This window comes from Astatotilapia calliptera, chromosome 7 (assembly GCF_900246225.1).
Source record: "Astatotilapia calliptera chromosome 7, fAstCal1.2, whole genome shotgun sequence".
NCBI lineage: Eukaryota > Metazoa > Chordata > Actinopteri > Cichliformes > Cichlidae > Astatotilapia > Astatotilapia calliptera.
In genome coordinates this window covers 42445099-42467926 of record NC_039308.1, presented here as the reverse complement: position 1 = coordinate 42467926, position 22828 = coordinate 42445099, and the positions used below count along the sequence as shown (strand labels likewise).

The following is a 22828-nucleotide window of genomic DNA, read 5'->3' as shown; positions in this document are numbered from 1 at the left end:
TAGATTTGTTTAATTATCTGAAACATTTGAGTGTGACAAACAGACAAAAACATAGGAAATCGGGAAGGGGGCATTCAAGACATTAATATCTTTTGTGCTAGTTAGCAAGCTGGCAAATTGACTAAAGCAATAGGCCTACAGATTTTACACTGCCGCAAACTGCCACTACAGCATGGCACTACAATTCTGAAGTTCCTGGGGATAACCCTAAAATGGGCGTTTTTCTAGTAATGCGTAGGCATGCCAATATAAACAACTGTCTTAAACATTGTTGTGATAAATTTTTGAAACAACTGATTTTGCAGCAACTATGAGGAGAAAAAAATCCATATTAATACCTTTAATGATTCAAAGTATGTGGTCGAGGTGCAATTGTCATTTGTTCTACTGGGGTATCAAAGTCTTCTTGTCAAAATCTAAAAACAGTGACCATCTTATCAGACAACAGTATGTTGACACAACTGTATTAAAGTTTAATGATGTTTGGAAGTTATATAGTGATTTCAGACAGTACTATGAACCTCCCTTCTGCATACATGCTAAAGTGTGTACTGTATCAAAACCAGACCTGAAATCTGTTCCTACTGAGACACTGATTGCATTTGGAAGTATACAGGATAGGTGTGGAAGTTTTCTAGACTTTGCGTGTTTCTCATGAATCACGAACAGCATTATCATCCACTATGATTTACCAGAAAAGAGAATCCAAACATCTCCGAAGGTAGGGCTGCATTTTGTTGTGGCTGAGCAGTGTCATTGTTAGAATCGTTATTTTACAGTTCTCGGTGTGTTGTAGTTTAATTCAGAAGTCTTTTTTATATAATGAATTATATATTATATCTGTGTGTTTTTCTGCTGGATACAGTTATGTTGATGTGGGTCATTTACACATTTTACACTAGATTTTGATTTTGTCTGTTCACACCAACAAAAAGACTAAACACCAAAGTTTTTTTCTAGGATATGTTCCAAAAACCTGTATCTGTATGTTTCGTGTGAGAAACATCTGCATAATGGACACTTTAAAATATTTAAGTTATATTCATATTGCTTTATTTTGAGATGTAAAAGCTTCAACTTGAAAGGTGAAACGGTCACATACATTTAAAGGAACATTACAACTCTGACATTTTGTAGCTCTTGTTTCTTGATCTTCTGCTGTTTCCATCTCTGGGCATCAACAGGATGCTGAAAGTCATTAAACTGCTTTCTATTTAGGACACAAAAATCCTATTCATATGATACAGAAAATGTCTCATTTAAAGGACTACATGGATTTCCCCCCTGTTTAAAATCATTTTCTGACTGTTTTTTTACTGTATTTTTTGTTCACTTGAAAACATAAAATTCATTTTTAATAAGTCACTTTGGAATCGTTCTTTAGTGTCGTCACTCTTCAGTCTTTTTTGTGTCTTTTCTTATCTTTTTCTGCAATCAGCAATATTTTTGCCTTTCACGCTGCTATTTGGTTCATTAACATACAGTACAGACACAGAAAAAGCAAAAAAACACATTAAACAAAGATATACAGAGACATACAAGACAGACAGACTAAGTGAACACAGCATGTTGCCCAAAGATAGCTTGGAGCAGCCAGGGACAGAGCCACCTCCCCATTAGTACATGACCTGCTCTACTACAGCCTTCCCACCTGAGAAAACTAAAACTGGAATTGAATTAAAGAATTGATAGGAAGACATAATTTCTGGTGCCAAGACTGTGTTTGGAGAACTCTAAACATGGCATTAAATCTGCAAAATCCCTTGCCAACTAGATAAAGCAAAAATAGTGAAAATGTAACCAGACAAATTACATAAAGTGGAAATTCTGATAAGCGATTCTACACAAATTTTAATTAAGTTCATCCTTCCTAGGCTGGATCAAAACATTATACAGTTCTTTATAGCATCAATCCTACTGCACTTTATATGCATATGAAACAAAAAATTCTCAATTTGAGTGCATTGACTCTTTATAAATATTTGTAAATATTATACATTTTATAGGTTTTATTTTTTTGCTTTTTTGTACAGAATTTTTTCTTATTCATTTATTTTTTCTGCTATATCTTTAATTCGCTTTTCCTTGCTGCTATAATGTGAATTTCCCAAAGTGAAATAACGTCTATGTCCTGTTCCTCCTCGTGAAGCTTTCTGAAGGAGTCACGTGAAGGACAGTCTTGGATTCCACGCAAATGATTTCAAAGTTGCAGCCCTGCTTTTCCCACTGCTCTCTGCACTTCTTGTAAAATAAAAGCTTTAAAAATTTCTGATATATACAGTGGAAATACAATTTACTAATTACAAGAGAAAGCTGGAGTGGATACTCCAGCAGAACAACATGAGAGATGTGGAGTGGCAAGAAGACAATCACTGGATTCCTGCCATCCAACAGCAGAAGAGCTGAGGGTGGTGAGGAGAGCCAGTCTTTAACAGATTCAACACTGCAGTTAATGCTCAGCCCCCTGCTGACTTACCTCTAGTCTGCCTACAATCCAAAGCAATGCCACTATAGCCTCTCTTATATTAGCCCTGTCACCCCAGGGCTGTGGGCAAAGCCTTGCCAGCTGGCAAGGATCCTCATCAGGCTGTTCAACCTCTCCCTGACTCATGCCAGGGTTCCCACCTGTCTGAAGGCCTCCTCCATCATAACCTGCGATTCATTTCAAGCTATGCATGACTTCCACAGTGTCTTTTATCCTGTCTTTCTCCCATCACCTCCAACTGACTGTGGGAGATGGCGAACCCTCCTTAAAATCTGTTCTGCCAGAGCTTTCTTCCTGTTAAAAGGGAGTTTTTCCTTCACACTGTCACCAAATGCTTGCTCCAAGAGGGTTGTTTGATGGGATTTCTCTCTATTATTGTAGGGCCTTTACCTTATAATGTAAAGCACCTTGAGGCAACTGTTGTTGTGATGCTATATAAATCAAACTGAACGGAATATTCAGATAAAACAAAAACACATTAGACAATTACAGTATTACATATTGAATTTATTCATGTACATATTCTTAAACTGCCCATAAACCTTTATTTTTAACTGTATTTGTTTCAAACATCACATTTATTCAGTTTTAACATCATTCAATTTCATCATCTACACTTCAGTTTATTATAATACAACTGCTGCATCAATCCAAAGACAGTAAAGAAACACAGAAGGGATGAGAAGATAGCTCAGTGACTCACAGTGTGCATGTATCTTTGGGGAAGATACTGAACCCAAATCCACTGCATCTGTGAGAGAGTGTGTGAGTGCTTATTTTTTTATTTTTTTAAAGTCCAATTCAAAATGCTCTCAGACTCTGGGCTACTATGTGATGCTAGAACAAATTCAGTGTGCACTGGCAGAGTTCCCAAATCTCTGGAATGATCAAAATGTGTTACTCCGAATAAATGTGTATTGATTTGCAGTGCCCTTCCCCTCCAGAGTGTTAAGGTGAACTAAAACTACAAAACAATTAGCATCATCTGATTTTTATCTCGATGAATCCATTTTAATTAAATCTATTTTACCAAAAATAAAAGTAAAACAGAAAGTGTAAGTGAAAGTATGTCTAATTTCTGGTTCAAAGCCCCTAAAAAACTTTGTCTGCACCAGTATTTCTTTATAATATATATTCATGACTGCACACAAAAACTGCTGTTACAAACATCTCTTTCACTTGTCCTTATCAGGGTCACAGGTTTAGAGCCTATCCCAGCTACCACAGGCGCAACAGGCACGGGACACCCAGGAAAGGAAATACAGACAGGATAAGACCCACTAACTGCAGGCCTTCATCCTGTGGGAGGAAGAGAAAACCTTCTTGCTGCGAGGCACGAAGGTTGAGGTTGAGTGCATCAGTTATTATATATGACAAATATAATTTTTGCCTTCAGACACGCTTCACCTGTCCATCAGTCCGCCCAGCATATACAGTCTTTCCTATGATTAAAAGGAAATGACAATTTTCATTTGCAGTTTTTCTTTAAATTTGGACAGAAAGTCAGGTAGTGACAAACCCATTGATGTCTTATTTTGCTTTCCAAAAGCTGCCTTCAACAACATTCAGATCAGAAACCATCACAGTATAAATACTTCTTAGAATAAGACAAGTCAGACAGGGACTCTGTCCCAGCAATGAAATGTAGTCCTGCTACACCTTCTTGGGTACATTAGTGATGATAGGTTTGGGGCGGATCTTAAAAATCAGTTTTGTTTTAATGAGTGCGGACACAGAATAAGATGTGGAAGCAGAGCCTTGTTGGTCTGTTTCCATTGCTTCCTGTGTTATTTCATCGTTGTTACTGCTGTGACTGCCCTGTGAATGGCCCGAGTGCTTGGTGAGAACAGCAAAGGGTTTCTCCAGTTTGACCTGCTTCCCGTAGATAATGTGATGTCCTACAATCAGCACTGGCACCCCCTGGTGGATGGGAAACAAAATAATAATACAGTGGCAGTGGATTCTCAGCTTTCCCCCAACACGATGACCATTTACAAGAACAACTTAAGTACCACTTTTTCTTTGATCTGATGATTTGGTTATTTATTGACACAATATGACTCATGGGTTCATTTTTGGAAGTCTGCTGTCTTAGCCCTAAAAAGGGGTATCAAACAGACGCTTAAGTGCCAAGTTGATGGCAGTCTTGTGCAGCCACAGGCACAGCCCAACTGAGACAAGTGGAAGCGAACATTGTTGTTACTTCAGTTGTACATGTTGATATTATCATCAAGTATGCTGACTTCACGAGTCTGTGTGGCTGGTATGACCATGGTGTTTATGCTGGGAATGGAAAATTCCTAAGCATCTCATTTTCTCTCACCAGCCATTTTTGCACTGATGTGACTGCATTTTGAAACTGAATTAAATTAATCAAAGTACACAGATGTTTTCGACATAACATAGCAGCTGTTTCTTCACATTCTGTTAACATTGTTAGCTAAGTTTGGAAGCCTGTAAACTATTTGCATTTCTTTAATTAATCTTTGTATTATCCAAAACTTGCATTTGGGTGACACAATGACAACTCAAAACAAAACTGAAAATGAAAAAATTCAGAAAACAGAGCTTTTCATGTCAGTCTGTATTTTGTACCAATACTGTCCCATTTCATAAATAAACTTGCTTTATTACTACCTAAAGTACTTTCTTCTGTGTGAGATTGTGCTATTCTCGTATAAACTTAATTTTAATTGATTTATAAACACTGCTATTATTTTTGAGGGAAATGATGCTGGATTTTAGTAAATACATAAATGATCTTTTTTGGGGGGCTATACTGTGTTTTTCAGCATGTTGTGTACCTCTTTGGTATACAGTAGATCTCCCATCACATTTCCTGCCAGACCAGAGTTGTGTCTAGACACCATCTCCCCCTGTAATTCCACCACCAGCCACTCGGGGGGACTGCTGCCATCCGGGCTGCCTCTACAAGAGCAGATGCATATCAACAGCCTATAAAGCAGTCATACTCAGCCTGTTTAATTCGGTAGATAAAAGAGCATATGTTTTTAATTAACATAAAAAAACATCAGATTAAAAGTTATATTTCAAGAGCAATACAACATCCTTTCAAAGTTGCGTTTAATAATGGCAATGCTGGACAATTAAGCAAAACTTTCTGATAAAATCCTGCCACCTTGTGGTGAAAGATTTCAATACATTTTACAGTTATAATTTTCTATAATAAAAAGGTACCCCTAAAAACTTAATTGTAAAAAAACAAACATTCAAGTGTCAATATATTCTAAAAAGAAAAAATATAAATATTCACACTGTTAGCTCAGGCACACACCACTCACATGTACGAAACAGATTCAACTTTAGACTTAAACCTTGACTTCCCTCATTCTCCTACAAACTTATTGAGCTAAAACAAGTATTTTATCTCCGCATGTATAATGTGATAGCAATATTGTATAATGATATAAATTTCAAAAAACCTAAATTTGTTAAAATGAAAAAAAAAAGCCCATCTCATCCTCTGATGAATGCACCTGTCCAAGCCTACACAGGGATGTCTAACATTTCTCTCCCTCTCTGTCAGCATCATGGCAAAACCACAGGAGGATTTACTAGAGCTTGAATACCCAGGTCCTGAGTTTTTAAGAATAGAATAGAATAGAATAGAATAGAATAGAATTCAACTTTATTGTCATTGCACATGTGACAGGTACAGGGCAACGAAATGCAGTTTGCATCCATCCAGAAGTGCTTTAGTGATATAGATATATTACAATATATATTAGCAATAATATAGATATGTAAGTATATTACAGAAATGGGTATATTATGGTATGTTATAATGTACACGGTATGAAGTATGTTGTGAATATTCTATAACTATAAGTATGTACAGGCTGTAGTGAGTACAAGCTATGTACAGGCTATGAACAGGATATAAATATGAAATGAGCCTTTTCTTACTTTTAACAAACCAAACATTAAGCCTTTCAATGGTCTAGTCTTTGTCAGAAGTGTTGCTGGACCATAAATCCCGCTTTAAATTTAAGTATCAATTCTACTCTCCTCTTAAAATGTGGCTAATGACACTATAGTTGTTCCGATCATTAGCATGAACTTGCCTTGAGTATTTCCCCCATAAACATATATTTGGCACTAAGTAATGGAAAGATAAAGTTCGCTCATCAGTTTTACCTGATCATTATTTGAACCATCCTCCCGTCAATAACGATTGGCAATAACACTAACTAATTTGCTACCGATGTAGCGCTTCAGCTGCAGTAACAAACCAGCACTCTTCACTCAGTTCGTATTCCGACAGTATTTCCCGCCCACTGGGAGCGTTTCTTCTTCGTCGTCTTCTTCGGCGCTTGACATCAACAACCAGGTGTATTACCGCCACCTACTGAACTGAAGTAACAAGACTCCGGGATGTAATCTACAGCACACGATGGGAAATTCCCATTCCACAAAGAATCCATGCACCAATTACCAACTCCCTGATACTTGGAGCAGTTGAATGAACCATTCCAATAAATCCATATGCAACTACTATCCACTACATTTTATCCAAGCCGTTGTCCGTACTGTCGACGTGATGACGTATGTCCATGAATCCACTACCGGTTCAAAGGGTAACAACGTGGGTCCTGGCGTGTCTCAGTTGGTGTTCAAGATAGTCTGGCGACAGCGAAGAGGCACAGTTGGTAACTTATGTTTTACATTAATAATTAATGCAACTGAATTACACGACGTGTTTGTAATGAGCTGTAAGGTGTTACACTTTGCTAACGAGTAGGTTGTCGCAGTTATATTAGCACACAGAGCGAGCACTTTTTTTACCTAGATGTGTGAATTTTGTGATATTTGTTTGATTAATATATTCAGCGCAGCGTGTGAGAGATTTTTAACTCGTTTACTCATTATGTACCTCAGGTGGCAGACCGGTGTTACAGTTCACATTAACTGGTTATGTTTATCCACATGTCAGCCCGTTGTAACGAACAAAGTAGAACACCTCAGGCTCCCCCACACCTGGGGGGCTGAGATCTTATAAGAGAAAGAGGGAGTCTAAGACGCGTTTTGACACACAGACACAAACATACATTCCCACCCTCATGCACGCATATATAAACACTCACCCAACATGGAGACACAGAGATGGACGCCGTACACACACACACACACACACTGCCCATACAAACTCTGAAGTGCTCCGGAAAAGACCCTAGGCCTCACTCCGTCCACTCATATGTGGTGTTGATGCAAAAGCCTGTTTTTCCTCCCTCGCTTTTTCTTGAACGCGCTAACTCCGGAGTTCGAGGTATCTGGACTGGGCATTCAACATTCCCCGAGTTAGGGTCCGCAGCAAGATGGTGTAGGGAGCAGATGTATTGTAAACAACTCCACATAGCAGGATCCCGATTCACCGGAAGTTGTCACCCTCTCACAAAGCTCCTTTCTGATGGTCTTGTATCTCATCAGAGCTCATCTGACAGCTGTTTTGTCTCATCTATGGTGTGCCATCACCATAGATGAGACAAAACTCATGTTGAGATGTGCCACAAGGGGGCATAGCCAGTCTGTGGGAGCCAGAATTTTGACTGGGCTTCAAGGCATCAAATAGTTATTTCACTTAATCATGTACAAAAAATTTTATCATTTGTATCTATCTGGGTTTTTTTCCTGAACTTTTGGATGATTTTTTTTAAATCTCCATTACAGTGAAAAGACTGCTCATTTCTGTATATTTTATGAACTGGAGATGGCGAACTTTTCATTTTATTGCTTTGATACAAGGTCTTAATCTTGTCAAACTTTGTGATATACTGGCAGGCAGAGGTGACTGCTCGTGGAAAAGGACGAAGCGTTTTATATGATAAAACTGCAAATTGTAAGAAACGTCTTTATGTATTCTAGGTACATTTTCAGATCGGCAGTAAGTGTTTTCAAGAAATAATTTGGGCTTTTTGGAATTGTCAATTTCTTACTAAGAAAAACCTTCAATGAACTTCAAAATGCCATTAAAGGTTGTTTTATGAGTATTGTTTTGCTTCTTTTGCCCAGCTGTCACTGAAATGAGACTACCTTTTTTCCTGTTTTCTAGTCAATAATGGGCGAGTTTAAAGTACACCGAGTCCGCTTCTTCGACTACATGCCGAGTGCTATCCGGACCATGGCGTTCAACAGTCAAACTGAGCGGCTGGCTGTGGCCCGGGCTGATGGCGCAGTAGAAATCTTCAACTTCAATGACAATTTCTTCCAAGAAAAGGTAATGCCATCAGATAGATGACATTACTGCATGGTTTAAATGCACTAAGTATTCATTCACACATCCAAATCATCCATTGGAACACCCGAGTTGGCTACAAGTATATAAAATCAAGCAGCTAGGTATGCAGACTGCTTCTACAATCATTTGTGAAAGAATGGATCAATTTCAAAAGCTCAGTGAACTCCAGCATTGTACTGTGAGAAGATGCCACCAGTGCAACAAGCTCAGTTGTGAAATTACCTCTCTACTAACCATTCCACAGTCCACTGTTAGTAGTACTGTAAACAGGAACTCAGCCATAAAATGGTACGATGTGTAAAATCACAGAGTGAGATCAGGTGCTGAGGTGCATAGTCTGCAGAAGTCTCCAACTTTCTGCAGGTTCATTTGTTACAGACCTCTAAACTTCATATGGCCTCCAGAACAATGCATAGAGAGATTCATAGAATGTGTTTCCACGACCAAGCAACTGCATCCAACCCTTACATCACCAAGCGTCACATACAGGTGGTGTAAGCACGCCACCACTGGTTCCTAGAGTAGTGGAAACATGTTTTCTTGAGTAATGGAGCATTTTTCCATCTGGCAATCCAATGGATGAGTCTGGGTTTGGAGGTTGCTAGGAGAAGAGTACTTGTATGATTGTGTTGTGCCAAGTGTTACGTTTGGTGGTGTGGGGTTGTTTTTCAGGGGTTGGGCTTGGTCCCATAGTTCCAGTGAAAGAAACCCTAAACCCTTCAGCATGCTCACACATTTTTGGCAATTTCATGCTCCCAACTTTGTGGGAACAGTTTGGGGATGGTCCCTTCCTGTTCCAACATGACTGCACACCAGTGCACAAAACAAAGTCCATATAGACATGAACAGTTTGGCGTGGAAGAACTTGACTGACCTGCACAGAGTCCTAATCTCAACCCAACAGAACATCTTTGGGATGGGGGTGAAAAAGGCCCGACAGTGTCTCTACCACCTCAGACGCTTGAGAGACTTCCAACTGCCCTCCAAGGTGCTCAGGAACTTTTACTCGTGCACCATAGAGAGCATCCTGGCGGGAAACATCTTAACCTGGTTCGGGAACAGCACCATGCAGGACAGACGAGCTCTACAGAGGGTTGTGCGGTCAGCTGAGCGCACCATCCGCTCCGAGCTCCCTGACCTGCACTCAATCTACAGCAGGCGGTGCTGGACCAAGGCCAGGAAGATCGTGAAGGACCTCAGCCATCCCAACAACAGACTGTTCTCTCTGCTGAGGTCAGGAAAGCGATTCCGCTCCCTGAAGACCAACACAGAGAGACTGAGGAGGAGCTTCTTCCCGCAGGCGATACGGTCTCTCAATTACACCACCACACAGTACTGACCCACACATACAGTTCTTACACACACACTGGACTTTCTGGACTTTGGTTTTGCACAACACTGGTCACTATATTCTTCATTTCCGGTTAATACTTGTACAGCTGCTGTTATTGTGTATATATTTATTTATATTTAGATTTCTTCATACATTCTTATATAGTTCTATATTGTGTATTTTGTTGTACAGTTATTTTATTTTCAACTTTAATTTATATATTTTATCTTATTCTTTCCCAGTTAAATTTACCCTTCATTCTAATTTGTGTTGTACAGTTATTTCATTTTTAACCTTAATTTATATTTTATTCCTTCCTAGTTAAATTTACCCTTTTTAATTTTTCATATTTATTTCCTATCTTATTCATAGCCGTTTTCCTTTTTGTTCTCTTTAGGTCACGAGCAGTTGTCCAAGTATTTCACTACATATCGTACTGTGTATGACTGTGTACGTGACAAATAAAATTTGAATTTGAATTTGAATTGGAGCGGAGACTGAGCCAGACCTCCTCATCCAACATTAGTGTCTGGACGCATAAATGTGTTTATGGAAGAATGATGAAACATTTCCATAAACACACTCCTAACCTGTGGAAAGCCTTCCCAGGGAGGATGATGCTGTCACAGCTGCAAAGGGTGGGCTGGCATCATATCGAACCCTATGGATTAAGAATGAGACGTCCATCAAATTCAAATGCGTGTGAAGGCAGATAAGTGATTACTTCAGCAGTATAGTGTAGTTTTGATAATGGCTGGAAGATTAATTGTAGGGAACCCTTCACTGCTCTGTATCACTTTTTGTCACACTCTTAAACCATAGTGTTGTTGTTTTGTGCAGTAATTTCCCTCATTATTGAAGGAGTCAAGGATGAAGCCAACAGAGACACTGGGTCTCCAACTCCTGCATCTGTACCAAATAGATCTAAAAATGCACATAGCACCTTAAAAAATAAAAGGAGATAAACAAAAATACAATTCTGCTGTGTGTTAGTGTGTGAGAGAGAAGATGTCAGGAAGCTCCCACGACAAGTGGAGAGTGGCAGGCATGGGAACCCCCTCACCCCCAGTAACCATGTTAAAGAGCCTAGCCAGACACTCGAACTGCACAAAGAGACACATCCACCTCACCGTTTGAAGTGTGGATGATGGGTGGATGTTCAAGACCAAGGCTTCTGGTTACTGTCCAAATTTCTTTCTTTTTTTTTAATTGCTAAAAGCCAATGAAAGTGGTTAAATGTAGCCACAGGGCATGATGATCACTGCTGTGAGTGCGAGATGTGTCAGGTGCCAAAGCTCAGGGTTTGCATTTTTCTACATTTTTTCAAACCCCTCAATCGCATAATGGAGTTTTGTAAAAGTGGTCTTGAGGGTAATAATATGATGCTAAAATTATTATAAATTTTTGGTTTGGGTATTTTGTACTTTGCTTTTGTGTTGTGTCTGTTGTTTCTGTAATGGCAGAAGGAAGGTAGATGATTCACGGCTGCAGACCAAATGAACCTAACCTCCACACTGGTTTTAATTTTCTCAGGTGATCCCAGGACAGGATGGCCGAGCTACTGAGGCTCTGTGTTGGGTGGGCCATCGACTGTTCAGTGCTGGTTTGAATGGAGAGATCACAGAGTATGACCTGGAGAACCTGAGGCCCCAGTATACTGTAGATGCATATGGAGGACCAATCTGGACCATCAGTAGCAACAGCCAGGGAACACAGCTGGCAGTGAGTGTAAACCTTCTGGATGTTATTTTACACTTCAGATATTTCCTGTGTCAGACTCATCAGGAAGTCTTGTTGATACATTAATCACAAGAAATGTTTTCTGGGTCAGGTTGGTTGTGAGGACGGGACTGTAAAGATATTTGCAATATTGGAGGAGAGGATCCAGTTTCAAAGAAACCTCAACAGACATAAAGGTAAGACGACAAACTAGTTCACAGGTCTTTTCTTTAAAGAGTCTACATTTCTGTCTTTAAAATGGCTACAAACGTTAGACAGTGAACAGTAGAACAGCTAATATTACTGCAGCTGCGATTGTCGTCTGTGTGTTGTATTGAAAACAGATCAACTGAACTTAAAATGGTGTCAGGCTGTGCTTTTGCATAATACAAATTTGTACCACAAATGGTGCATCGAGTTTTTTCTGACTCCAACTTGGAGTCTGCGCTCTGGAGAGACAGAGACAGCACCTATACTAATGAGAAGATGAGATCATTTGTGTTATTAACCACTGGATGACAAAACTGTCTTAAACAAATATTTGTGTTTGTGAACCCGCCTGATTCAGTTGTATTTGACCTCTTTAGGACGCATCATATCTTTGTGCTGGCATCCATCGAGTGCACAGATTGCTGCTGGAATGACTGACATGATCAAAATCTTTGATGCAGAGACGGGTATTTTCTCCTTGAGCTGCTTTGCACAATTAGCAGAAATACAATCAGTTAAAACTGAAATGGAGCATGAGAAGAGATGTGTGTTCTTTACTGATGTGATTGTGTTTGTGACTGCAGGGCATGCTACACGCAGACTGCTGGTGGACAGGGCTATGGGAGCATCAAAGAATAAAGAAGTGGTTGTTTGGAGTGTTGGTTATCTGTCCGACCACACCATCATCAGTGGTGATTCTGCAGGAAAGGTCCAGATCTGGAACGGACTCACAGGAACTCTGGTTAGAACTTACCTGGTCACCAAGTGGGATGTTCTGGTTCTGTCCGTTTCAAAGGTGAGATGATACACTCACTGCTGCAGCTAGCTATGGGTGCACACACCTGTAAAGTCACTGGTTATAAATGCTTCACAGGATGAGAGCAGTGTCATAGCTGGAACATCCGAGGGCACTGTCATCCAGTTCCAGTTCATCTCCTCAACCGTGGACCAGCATGATAAAGAGTGGGTCCGGACCAGGACGTTTCGAAACCACTCCCATGATGTGAGTGCACTTGCTCACACAGACACCGCAGTGGTTTCTGGAGGTAAGTGTTAAATCTGCTTTTGGAAGTTTCTATATGTAATCGGTTATTGTTGATGTTTCAAAGTTTATACAGGCGATGAGTCCACGATTCTGTCAGTAAAGATGTTTTCTAAGTGTTCTTTTAATGTTGCTATTGACATGATGGCTGGTAGCGAAAGATGAGCTTTGTAGGTGAAGCTGTAACTGAACTAGTTTTTTTGATCTTCCAAAGGAGTAGAGCTGCCTTATTAGATTAAAGGTACAGTCAGTAATTTTTAGATCATTTAATAGGAAAAAATGATATTATGCTCAAATTTAGAGATTAATGTGTAATTTCAAACAAAGTGATGCATTCACATAAATTTATCTTTTAAAAATACATAGGAGTAATCACGTGAGCTCATATGTAGTACACCAAAGGCACAGGGACAGACGTCAGAGGTGTTCGTGTGCCATAGAGACATTTAAATGTGTGCCAGCATGAAGGTTCATGCTGTTTAATCATTGGAGACGGGCTCCCCAATAAATGAATGAGAAGGAAAGGGACAAAGCGTCTTAATAAAATGTCATCCTCCTCACCTCAAGCAAACATAGAAGTTAGTATTTGCAGCCTTGAAGTTTCCTGTGACCTGCTCTCTAGAGCACCCATTCCCAAATTCAAGAGTGCTGTGGCCTACTTAAAAACAAGAAACTCCCATAGAGCCCACCCAAGCTTAAATCTTCACTCTAATCAAAAGATGAGGGAGAGTTATGTCCTTGTGAATGTTACCCAGTCATACGCAAAGTGTTAAAGACAAAGTGAGACTCACCTGCCACTTAGACACAAACCTAAATACAAAAGCAGTAAATTCAGGTCAACGTAATGAATAATATCACAAACTAACCATCTCAAATTATATGTTTTAATTTGCTTTTTATATAAAAAAAAATACATTTATATGAATATGTAGCTGTACACAGAGTAATTTCAAGCTGAATTTCTGTTATTTCTGCGGCCCTTCTGCAGTAGTATCTTTGTGGCCACCAGGGGGCCCCGGCTCACTCTGAAAATCACTGATCTAGAGATGAATGTAGGAATGCAAGTATTCAACACTGTGTTAACCTGCCACCTCCCCAGGACAAAGTCTGTGATGTCAGATTGCCTGATGTGCAAAGTGTAGGTAACTGCATTTACCTCTACAAAGAGGGCATCACCAGTGTTGCCTCCAGTGCATCCTCTCAAGGCAGCAACCTCACCTAAATAACACAGAGTATTTCCACTTGTCCAGAAGCATCTGGAGCAGACTATTTTCTGCTGTTTGGTACATGTGAGAAACGAAGGCTGGAAAATGTGGAAAATAAAGGATGGCTCGCTTCTGTGCTTCAAATCTGTGCTCATTCTAATGGCCAGTACAGGCAACAACCCTGGTTGCACAAAGAAGGTGGCTTGTATAGAAGTCTTATTGAACACAATGTCATGTCCCTATTAGTGGTCTGTTTGTGGTTATGGTAGTGTCCAGATGGATAATAGAGCTGGGTATAGAGAGGGCCTGTCTTTTAAAAGTCAAGTTGCTGTTGCTGCCGTTAGTTTTACATTCAAATTCAGTCATGCTGGTCTCATGATGTGTGTTTGTAAAAAGTTAAGGTGACAAAAGGAAAAAACATTTGGGATCATGCAAATCAGCGCATTAAATCAAAGTGGCTAAAGAAGCAACCCAGGGATTTAAAGTTTAGATGTAAAGTTTCGATATTTTCCTTCAGGTATGGACACCCAGTTGGTGGTGCGCCCATTGCTGGATAAGGTGGAGAAGAACACTCAAGAGTCAGCACTGCGCAAAATAGCTTTTCCACATGTGAGTAGAAGAAAACGTCGAACAAGTCAATTCAGCTAAAGTGGTGTCTTTAAAATTCAACTAACCTGTTATTCTATCTGTATTTCATGGATTAGCCTGTTAACAAATTATTCTGAAGCACTTTAATAATGTTTAATACCATTTATTAAAACAATGTTGTCCATGACTGTTCCTGTTACAATGTGCAGTGACCTTTTTTTCTGTCTTCTTGTAGAGGAGCCTGGTTGGCTGTGCAAAGAAAGCTGGACTCCTTCTCTTCCAGTTCCCTGATCGCTTAGAGCTGTGGAAACTTGGAGAAAGTGAAGGACATGGTGAGCAACACACTTGAATAGAGAAACATTTAACTATAAGAAAATGTAAGGAGCTCTTTGATCTACGTAGTTAATCAACAATGAAACAAAAAAATTCTACTGCTATTGAGAATAATCCCCTTATTGTGTCTGCTTCAGCTTTGTTCGTCGTGCTAATTGTGCACTCGGCACCTTCACTGATTTGCTAACAATGAAAAATGCCCTTGAAGGGACAAATAAAACAAATGATTATTTCCAGTTCCACAGTTTATTCTTGAATACTACAGCAGCTTTGCATGAATTACAGTCCAGTAATGAGAATCCTTGATGAGTAAATAATAATAATAATAATAATAATGACAGCAGGTGTACCATCGCCTTGACGACCTCCATCGCTGTGCTGTGTTTGTGTCACATACTGCGTCACAGGACTTTTGGCTGCACTGCTGTAACAATCCCACATGCATTAGGTGGTGCTCAGTTGTAATAGATGTGGCAGAAACCGAGTGGAGTTTAATTGAGTTGTGCCGAGTAGGTACTGGTGGAAAAGCTAAAGTGTAATAATTCTGTTATGTACACACAGGAAAACCTGGTGACCGTCTACCTGTGAAGAGGAAACCAGAGAAGCTGATCGAGCTGAAGAGGAAGGTATGTGTTAATATTTTCGATGTATCCGTAGTTTCTTTCAGAGCAACATTTGGTTTGCTGCAACGCTCTAAAAGTTGGCTGCTTCCTTTCGAGCTGTGGCGTCAAGGCCTTTCTGTTCACAAGGAATGTCACATTTTTAGAAAGTGTACAGGAAAAAACAATTCTCTACAATCATGAAATCTGGTAACTTATCAGTGTTTAGTTGACATAAACACTAAAATATATAATCTGTCTTGTTTGTGTGTTTAACGCCCTTATATGTGCGAAAAGTGTTTTTACAGTGAAGTTTTCTTGTGTACGTCCTGTGATTCACAAAATAACTTTATAGGACATTTGCTAAAACTACAGCAGCATGATTGCACACATGGTAAGAGTCCAGCAAAACATCCTAATAATAGAAACGTCCTTTATTGTAATTGTACATGTGCAACAAAATTGGGGGTGCACTGCAATTGTATTATGTCTTTATAGTGTGTTAAATAAATACATAAATAAATAAAATTAAAAAAACAGACTTTGACCTTCTAATTCTAATGTGACCAGCTTTAAATATAATTACATTGTCTTCTAATAAAATACATTTAATTTAATTGCAGGGAAATGATGTCCCTAGTGTGTTAGTGTGGCCTTTCTGTTTCCTTTCAGTCAGATTGAACAAGACACTTAACAATGACCCTTGAAGAATTAGCTTTAGGCGCTAGTGTGCTTGATGTATCCATACTTTGTGTGTCGCTTCCTGCAGGGAGAGGATCACATCTGCTGTAGTGCTTTGTCTGCATGTGGAGGCTGGTTGGCATATTCCACTGTCTCCAGTGTTCGTCTCTACAGAATACAGTATAACAACACCATCAGCATTAACAAGGTGGGTACCTTAGCACGAGCATGCCTGTGACATTGCACTTAAATAACACAACTTTAAATCATAGCAGGAGTTTTTGTTTTCTTTTGTTTTTCTAAAGGTGTAAAGTAACTTCAGCAATGTATGTGTCTTAAGTACTGTGTGGGATGTCCCTCTTGTCAAGAACTGTGAGTGCAAACAGTGCACAGCTCTTCTCTCAATGCACCACAGAGTGGCTAAAACTAACATTTACCCCCCTTGACAAGCTACCGGGGTGTAGACCGCAGGTTCACTGGATGTGTCAATTTACCATCCAACAAAAGTTTTTACATGTAAAGCTGCTCAAATAATCACAAGAGTAAAATGATGCCTTTGACTAAATATAACAAAGTGTGATGGTCTCTGTGTCTTCATCTCTCCAGGTGTCCAAGCTGCCTAAAGAGCTTCGCTCGGTCCACCAGCTCTGCTTCTCCTCTGACTCCTCCAAACTCTTTGCTTCCTCCTGCCAATCTTCAGTTATTGTTGTTGCTGTCAGTCAACAGGAGTGCAGATATCTTCATACCCTTAAACATAAGACCGGTGAGTGGAAAGCCAGGAGCACAACCCACAGAAGCCAAACCAAACGGAAAGACAAGACAGTACCTTAAACACAATATATTGTGTACATGCATCATATTTTGAAGCAAATTAATGCCCAGGCCTGAGTGATCTCACCAAGGCTAAAGTTCCAAAAATGCATTCGAGTGAATGCGTTTTTGGAACTTGAAGCTGGCTCCTAGACTCCATGCTCCTCGGAGCCTGTTAGTGAGTCCAGAGTCCAACACACACACACGCACACCATTGTGTGCATTTTTTTTCCACTTTTCTATCCAGGTATAGTTTTACTGCGCTGGGAGACTGTTTGGGATCTTTGTCATGCTGATAAATGAAACCACTGTCCAGATGATATTGCATGGTGATCAAAAAGCTGACAGTGATTGTGTGTTCATTTAATTACAATTGCAATAATTTTAACAATACTTCTGGTTCAAAAATAATCCTAAGCCAAGCAAGACGTTCCACCATGTTTTACAGATGCCTGTAAACTCGCTGTTCTGACCTCCTTTATACATATTTATGACGCATCAAAAATATCAAATTTGGATTCATCATAGCTTCTTGTAATAAGATTACGGTACAAGAAGGTCTGGCCCCTTGGAAGGAAAATATAAAGAAATGATTGCACTAAACGTTCTCCCTCAAATGTCTAGGGACGGTTCTGTAAAGCCCGATATTTACAGGGACAGATCAAAGCCGGACTTAAATGGTAACCAGTAGGCATTCCCGACCTGATGCAGCTCTTTCTGTCAAGTTATTGTTTCCTCTTTGTAGATTGTAGCAGTAGACTCAACTCTTGCTTAACTCTCCTCAGGCTTCTTGCCAGAGATCCTCACTGCTTCTGCTCCATGATGCAAATTGCCAGTGTGGTCACATGTAAACAAATCCTAATGCACGAAGGCCATTCCCTGCCAATGCTACATGCAGCTATACTGTGCAGTTGTAACTGTTTGATAACATCTTGCATAACTGGTGTGTGTATGTATGTGTGTTGGATATCAAGGTTCCAGACAGCCAGTGCACCTCCTTTGTGCCAGTGATGATGGTAAATGGCTGGCTACAGCAAACACTGACTGTGAGATCCACATCTACAACCTCCACAAGATGAAGGTGAGTTCTGATTTATTGATGTGTCAAACTTGAATCATTTTTGATAGATTGGAGTTTGTAAAATTGTAATTTTTGTTTTGTTGTAGCTCCACTGTATGGTTCCTGTGTACAACTCCTGTCCGACTACAATCGCCATCCACCCAGTGACCAACAATCTCATCTCTGTGCATGCTGACCAGCAGGTCAGAAACAGCTTAAGATTTAGTTTTACTCAGATCTCATAGTAACCAACAGATCCTGTAACTGCATGTGTTCTCTGTCGTGTGCAGATCTTTGAATTCTCCTTGGTGCAGAAGGAGTACACACAGTGGAGTCGAAGACTGCAGGCACAAGGACTGCTTTCCCTGTGGCTGGAGCGGGACACGCCCATCACCCACATTACCTTCAACCCGAAAAACCCGGATCACATCATTCTGCACGACACATACATGTTCTGCATCATTGATCAGAGTCTGGTATGTGTGTGCATGTCCATAGCTGTGTTAAAATAGTTGGCCCAGGCGTCAGTGTGATAGAGATGGAGGAGAAAGCTGAATATGATTCAATGGTCTCGATAAGCTTTAATAACAGGAAGTCCAGAACCAGTGGCAGCCCTGATCATGTGACTAACACCACTGTGCTTGCCTCTCTCTTCATGCTACATCATAACTAATTCAGCAGTGTTGTTTTTGAGCACACAAAACTACAAAGCACTGCAGACTTCTGTGGAGAGCAGCAGCTGTTTCTGTGGTTTCCTACTATGGACACCACTGCAGTTTAAACATCTGTGTGTGTCTGAGTCATGAGCAAACATTTTAACCCTCTCCAAGGATTTATGGACAGTTCAGCAGTTATTTCAGACCTTGTTGAACATTCTGTGGTCTGCATTTATACTCCTCTTCACTGATGTTCCCTTGTATGACTGATTAACTAATATCTTTGGATTAGTTTGTATGTATCCATTAGGACAATTAATCGAGAAGTCCTTGGGAGATTTTTTGTTATTCCCGCCAGCTTTTGCCTTGAGCATCCAGCTGGCGCCAGGGGGGGTCGCATGAGAGGAAGATGGTAGTTGTTTTGGTTAGTGCGAACAAACTGCTTCCAATTTTACAGTTGGTCTAATGTCAGTCACTGGTCAACAGGTCTCTCAATTCCCATTGTTCTTCTTCAAGATCTTATCCATATTGCGTTTAAAAACAAACACAGTCTGAGTACTCACAGCCCTGCCCATCGTCTATCATGTCGGCCAGCCTTGTGGGATTTTGAACAGCTATAGCCGCTTCATGTTCTTCGATAAGCCAGGTCCGAGCCAGCTCCAATCAGCTGTTCAATGTCCTCCATCGAGAGTGTCGCCAGACACACGACGCAACCAACCATCGAGTATCTGGCAACAAACGTCTCTGCAGGACAATCAGGCTCTCCCAAGCCCAGGAGGGTGTCAATTCTGTTAAGGGACCAGTTGATCAAATCCATAATTCTTCTTTAGGTTTTTAGAGAACAAGTCTGGGAGACTCTCTTAGGGTTAGAATAAGCGAGACTATACAAAAGACATGAGAAGCCAAGCAGGAAAGATAAGGGAGAGGGAGAAAGTGCGACCGCCTCTGTCAAGAGCTGGCTATATTTTTAGAAAGATTTTTTGAGAATCTTGAGGCTTTACTAATCTCTTTCTGTCACTGTGTATTTCTGTGTCTTTGTATCTACATGCAGCCCTTCCCAGAATTGAATGCAGTGCTCTGGAATCAAATGACATTAAAGAGCCTTCCTGTGTCACAGAGGATTGGACAAAGCCATGCCTTTAAGATCTGTAAGAGTTTCCAGGTAGGATATTTATGGTGACTACAATCTTTCATTTTACTCCTTCAAACAGTAGCGTCCGCTTCACACTCATCTATGTTTATAAGCGCACATGTAGTAATTTTCAAGGATGAAATCCCACCTTGTGAAATACACATCATCACAGTCAGACAAATAATTCAGAGCTGCACGGTGGTCAAAAAGCAAAGAAACCACCTTGTTTCAAATGAGACATTTGAGCAATGTCATTGTTGTTGCAACAAATAAACAATAAACTACAAATAATAAAAAATAACTTTCAGCTTCCATTAATCCTTCACATGAAGCTGTTCTACTAGCTCGCACACTTGTAGCCACGTGTCACTAAAGTGTGACTGTTCTTCACTGTGAGTGAGGAAGACACAAAGTTAACCAGAGCAAATGAAAAGAGAAAGTCCTGCTATTGGCTAAAGTTATAAACATGCTGGAAAATAAAATATGTTTTTGTGTTGTAAGGTGCACTATGTCAGGTAAGGGTGGATGTACAGCAACGGTTTTCAGTTCATTGTTTGTAGCTCAGTCCAATAGCAGAGCACTTTATTTTTAGATTCGTGCAAGGGAGAGAAGATCCTGGAAGTTTAGAACTAGCAGTTCCTTGTTTGTCTGGAATTTCAAGTCCCACAGGACCTTGGCACTGTTGTTCACAACCACAGCTGATGATATCTTCCAGAGGGAGACGGCGGCACAAATATTCCTGTACACTATCACAACCACTTGGTTGTGTGTCTCAGTTTATGCCGTTCCAACTTGTATCTCACATTCTGCTAATGTGTGTTGTAGATTGTAGCACTTGGGTTCGTTGGCTGTGGCAGACACCTGCCTCTGTGGATATTATACTGGTTATACGTTCTTGCATAACCAGTGCTTGGAGTTCGTCAGAATTTGTGGGTTTTGTTTGTCCACCAGCTTCTTGAGGATTCACTGCAAGTTCTCAGTGGGTTCTGTGCCGTTTCCTGGCCATGGATCCAGAATTTTGATGCTTCTTTCACCAAGCCACTTAGTTACCACTTTTCTGCTGACATCTCTTCTACTGATCTTTTGTCCCACAGCACCTCATGTGTGTCAGTCTATTGGAGGATCTCTCTCTGGTGGTAGTGGAGCGCCCCCTCCTGGACATCATGTCTCAGCTGCCAGCACCTGTCCGCCAGAAGAAGTTTGCAACCTAAAAGTACATGTGATAGGATGAGATTGTTACCTCGTTGTATTAAGTATCCATTTTGTACAAAAAGTTTTGATAATGTAATTTGAAAATAAAATAAAGTATTTACTGTTATCTGTGTTGGATGCAGAAGTGCGCTGAAATCTTTGTCTCTTCTTCACTTAATGTTATGAACTTGCTGGAAACCAAAAGTGTAAACCAGACTGGAGCTATATGATGGGGAAAAGACAAATGATGGAACGTTTCAAAGACACAAAGACCTGGATGACTTCTAATCTTTAACCTGGATTTCCTTTTCCTTCCGTGTGACTATTAAACAAATATGTAGGACTTGCATTTGCACAAGATCTCTATAATTGGAAACATCCTGTCTCAGTAGTGCTGAAAACTAGTTCATGCATGACTTATATCTCACAGAACTGTATGCTTTTAGAGAAAATAAAGCCAAATGCCACTCTGATTACAGTACTGTTGACATATGAAGCGAACGTTTTTAAACCTGTGCTTTGGTGTTAATTTGTGTTTTTAAAATGTTCATGTTGTTCCCTTTAATGGAATAAATTAATCTGCACAGTTATGGCCTGCATTTGTATAGCGCTTTTCTAGTCCATAGGACCCCAAAGCGCTTTACACTACATTCAGTCATCCACCCATTCACATACACATTCACACACTGGCGATAGCAAGCTACATTGTAGCCACAGCTGCCCTGGGGCGCACTGACAGAGGCGAGGCTGCCGGACACAGGCGCCACCGGGCCCTCTGACCACCACCAGTAGGCAAACACGGGGTTAGTATCTTGCCCAAGGATATTTGGCGTGCAGCCTGGGATCGAACCACCGACCTTCTGATTAGTGGCTGACCTGCTCTGCCACCTGAGCTACAGCCAGTTAATTGGGAAAGAATCATTTATAGACACTTGGGGGGGAAAAGTCTATAGCATTACATTACCTGAAGTATACAAATGGTAAATATATTCTATTAAATCTAAAACTTGTCACCTCTCAGTATAGATGGTCTTTGATTCACTCTGCTTATGTAGCGCTAACACAGAGAAACCGACAACCAATTTAGAATCACCAGCAAACCCTGACCCCACTAACTGCATGTCTATGGGCTGTGGGAGGAACCCCGAGAGGACCCACCAAATGAGAGCTCAGGATGTTCTTGATGCACAACTGTGCTTCCCATGTGGGTAATTAATGACTGTGAAATATCCATAAATCACCCCCCTCCCCAATTCAAGGGTGTCGATTAGCTAAAGCATGCCACTTAAGAGATGTGGTGGGCTGCAGAGTCACAGACAACAATTCAAGCTCACATTCACACATTTCAGAATGAGGTCATTGCTTTGAGTTTGCATGCTTTCTCCGGGTTCTTCGGTTTCCTCACACCAGGTTAGTGATTTTAAACTGATCAGTGGTGTGGATTTGAGCGTGAACCCGACAGTTAACTGAACACAGCTGGGAAAGGCTTGAATACCCCCTCAAACCTGAGTTAATTTAGCGCTTAGAA

The 22828-nt window shown here is 40.4% G+C and overlaps 2 protein-coding genes across 2 annotated transcripts; one reads left to right on the top strand and one right to left on the bottom strand.

Moving 5' to 3' along the window:
- Positions 1–2974: 2974 nt before the first annotated feature.
- chtf8 (CTF8, chromosome transmission fidelity factor 8 homolog (S. cerevisiae)) lies at positions 2975–6798 on the bottom strand. The gene is made up of 3 exons (XM_026174866.1): positions 6644–6798; positions 5290–5413; positions 2975–4405 (listed from the first exon to the last, which is right to left on the bottom strand). Exons 1-3 carry the CDS (start codon positions 6661–6663, stop codon positions 4139–4141), a joined length of 411 nt encoding a protein of 136 aa, XP_026030651.1. The 5' UTR covers positions 6664–6798; the 3' UTR covers positions 2975–4138.
- Positions 6799–7075: 277 nt separating this feature from the next.
- On the top strand, positions 7076–21456 carry utp4 (UTP4 small subunit processome component). Its single transcript, XM_026174865.1, has 17 exons — positions 7076–7155; positions 8556–8720; positions 11608–11796; positions 11906–11990; positions 12381–12470; positions 12588–12799; positions 12878–13049; positions 14768–14859; positions 15074–15170; positions 15733–15797; positions 16540–16659; positions 17058–17214; positions 18236–18342; positions 18429–18524; positions 18612–18797; positions 20029–20139; positions 21204–21456. Exons 2-17 carry the CDS (start codon positions 8562–8564, stop codon positions 21318–21320), a joined length of 2055 nt encoding a protein of 684 aa, XP_026030650.1. The 5' UTR covers positions 7076–7155; positions 8556–8561; the 3' UTR covers positions 21321–21456.
- The last annotated feature ends 1372 nt before the right edge of the window (positions 21457–22828 follow it).

Excerpts from the sequence above, each read along its gene's own strand:
- utp4 (XM_026174865.1), top strand. The coding sequence starts at position 8,562 with ATGGGCGAGTTTAAAGTACACCGAGTCCGCTTCTTCGACTACATGCCG. Across the intron at positions 15,798-16,539 it reads TGATCGAGCTGAAGAGGAAG|GGAGAGGATCACATCTGCTG; the intron begins GTATGTGTTAAT and ends CGCTTCCTGCAG. Across the intron at positions 18,343-18,428 it reads ACAACCTCCACAAGATGAAG|CTCCACTGTATGGTTCCTGT; the intron begins GTGAGTTCTGAT and ends GTTTTGTTGTAG.
- chtf8 (XM_026174866.1), bottom strand. The coding sequence starts at position 6,663 with ATGGTTCAAATAATGATCAG. Across the intron at positions 5,414-6,643 it reads ATGGTTCAAATAATGATCAG|AGGCAGCCCGGATGGCAGCA; the intron begins GTAAAACTGATG and ends CTGCTCTTGTAG. Across the intron at positions 4,406-5,289 it reads ATCTACTGTATACCAAAGAG|GGGGTGCCAGTGCTGATTGT; the intron begins GTACACAACATG and ends CCCATCCACCAG.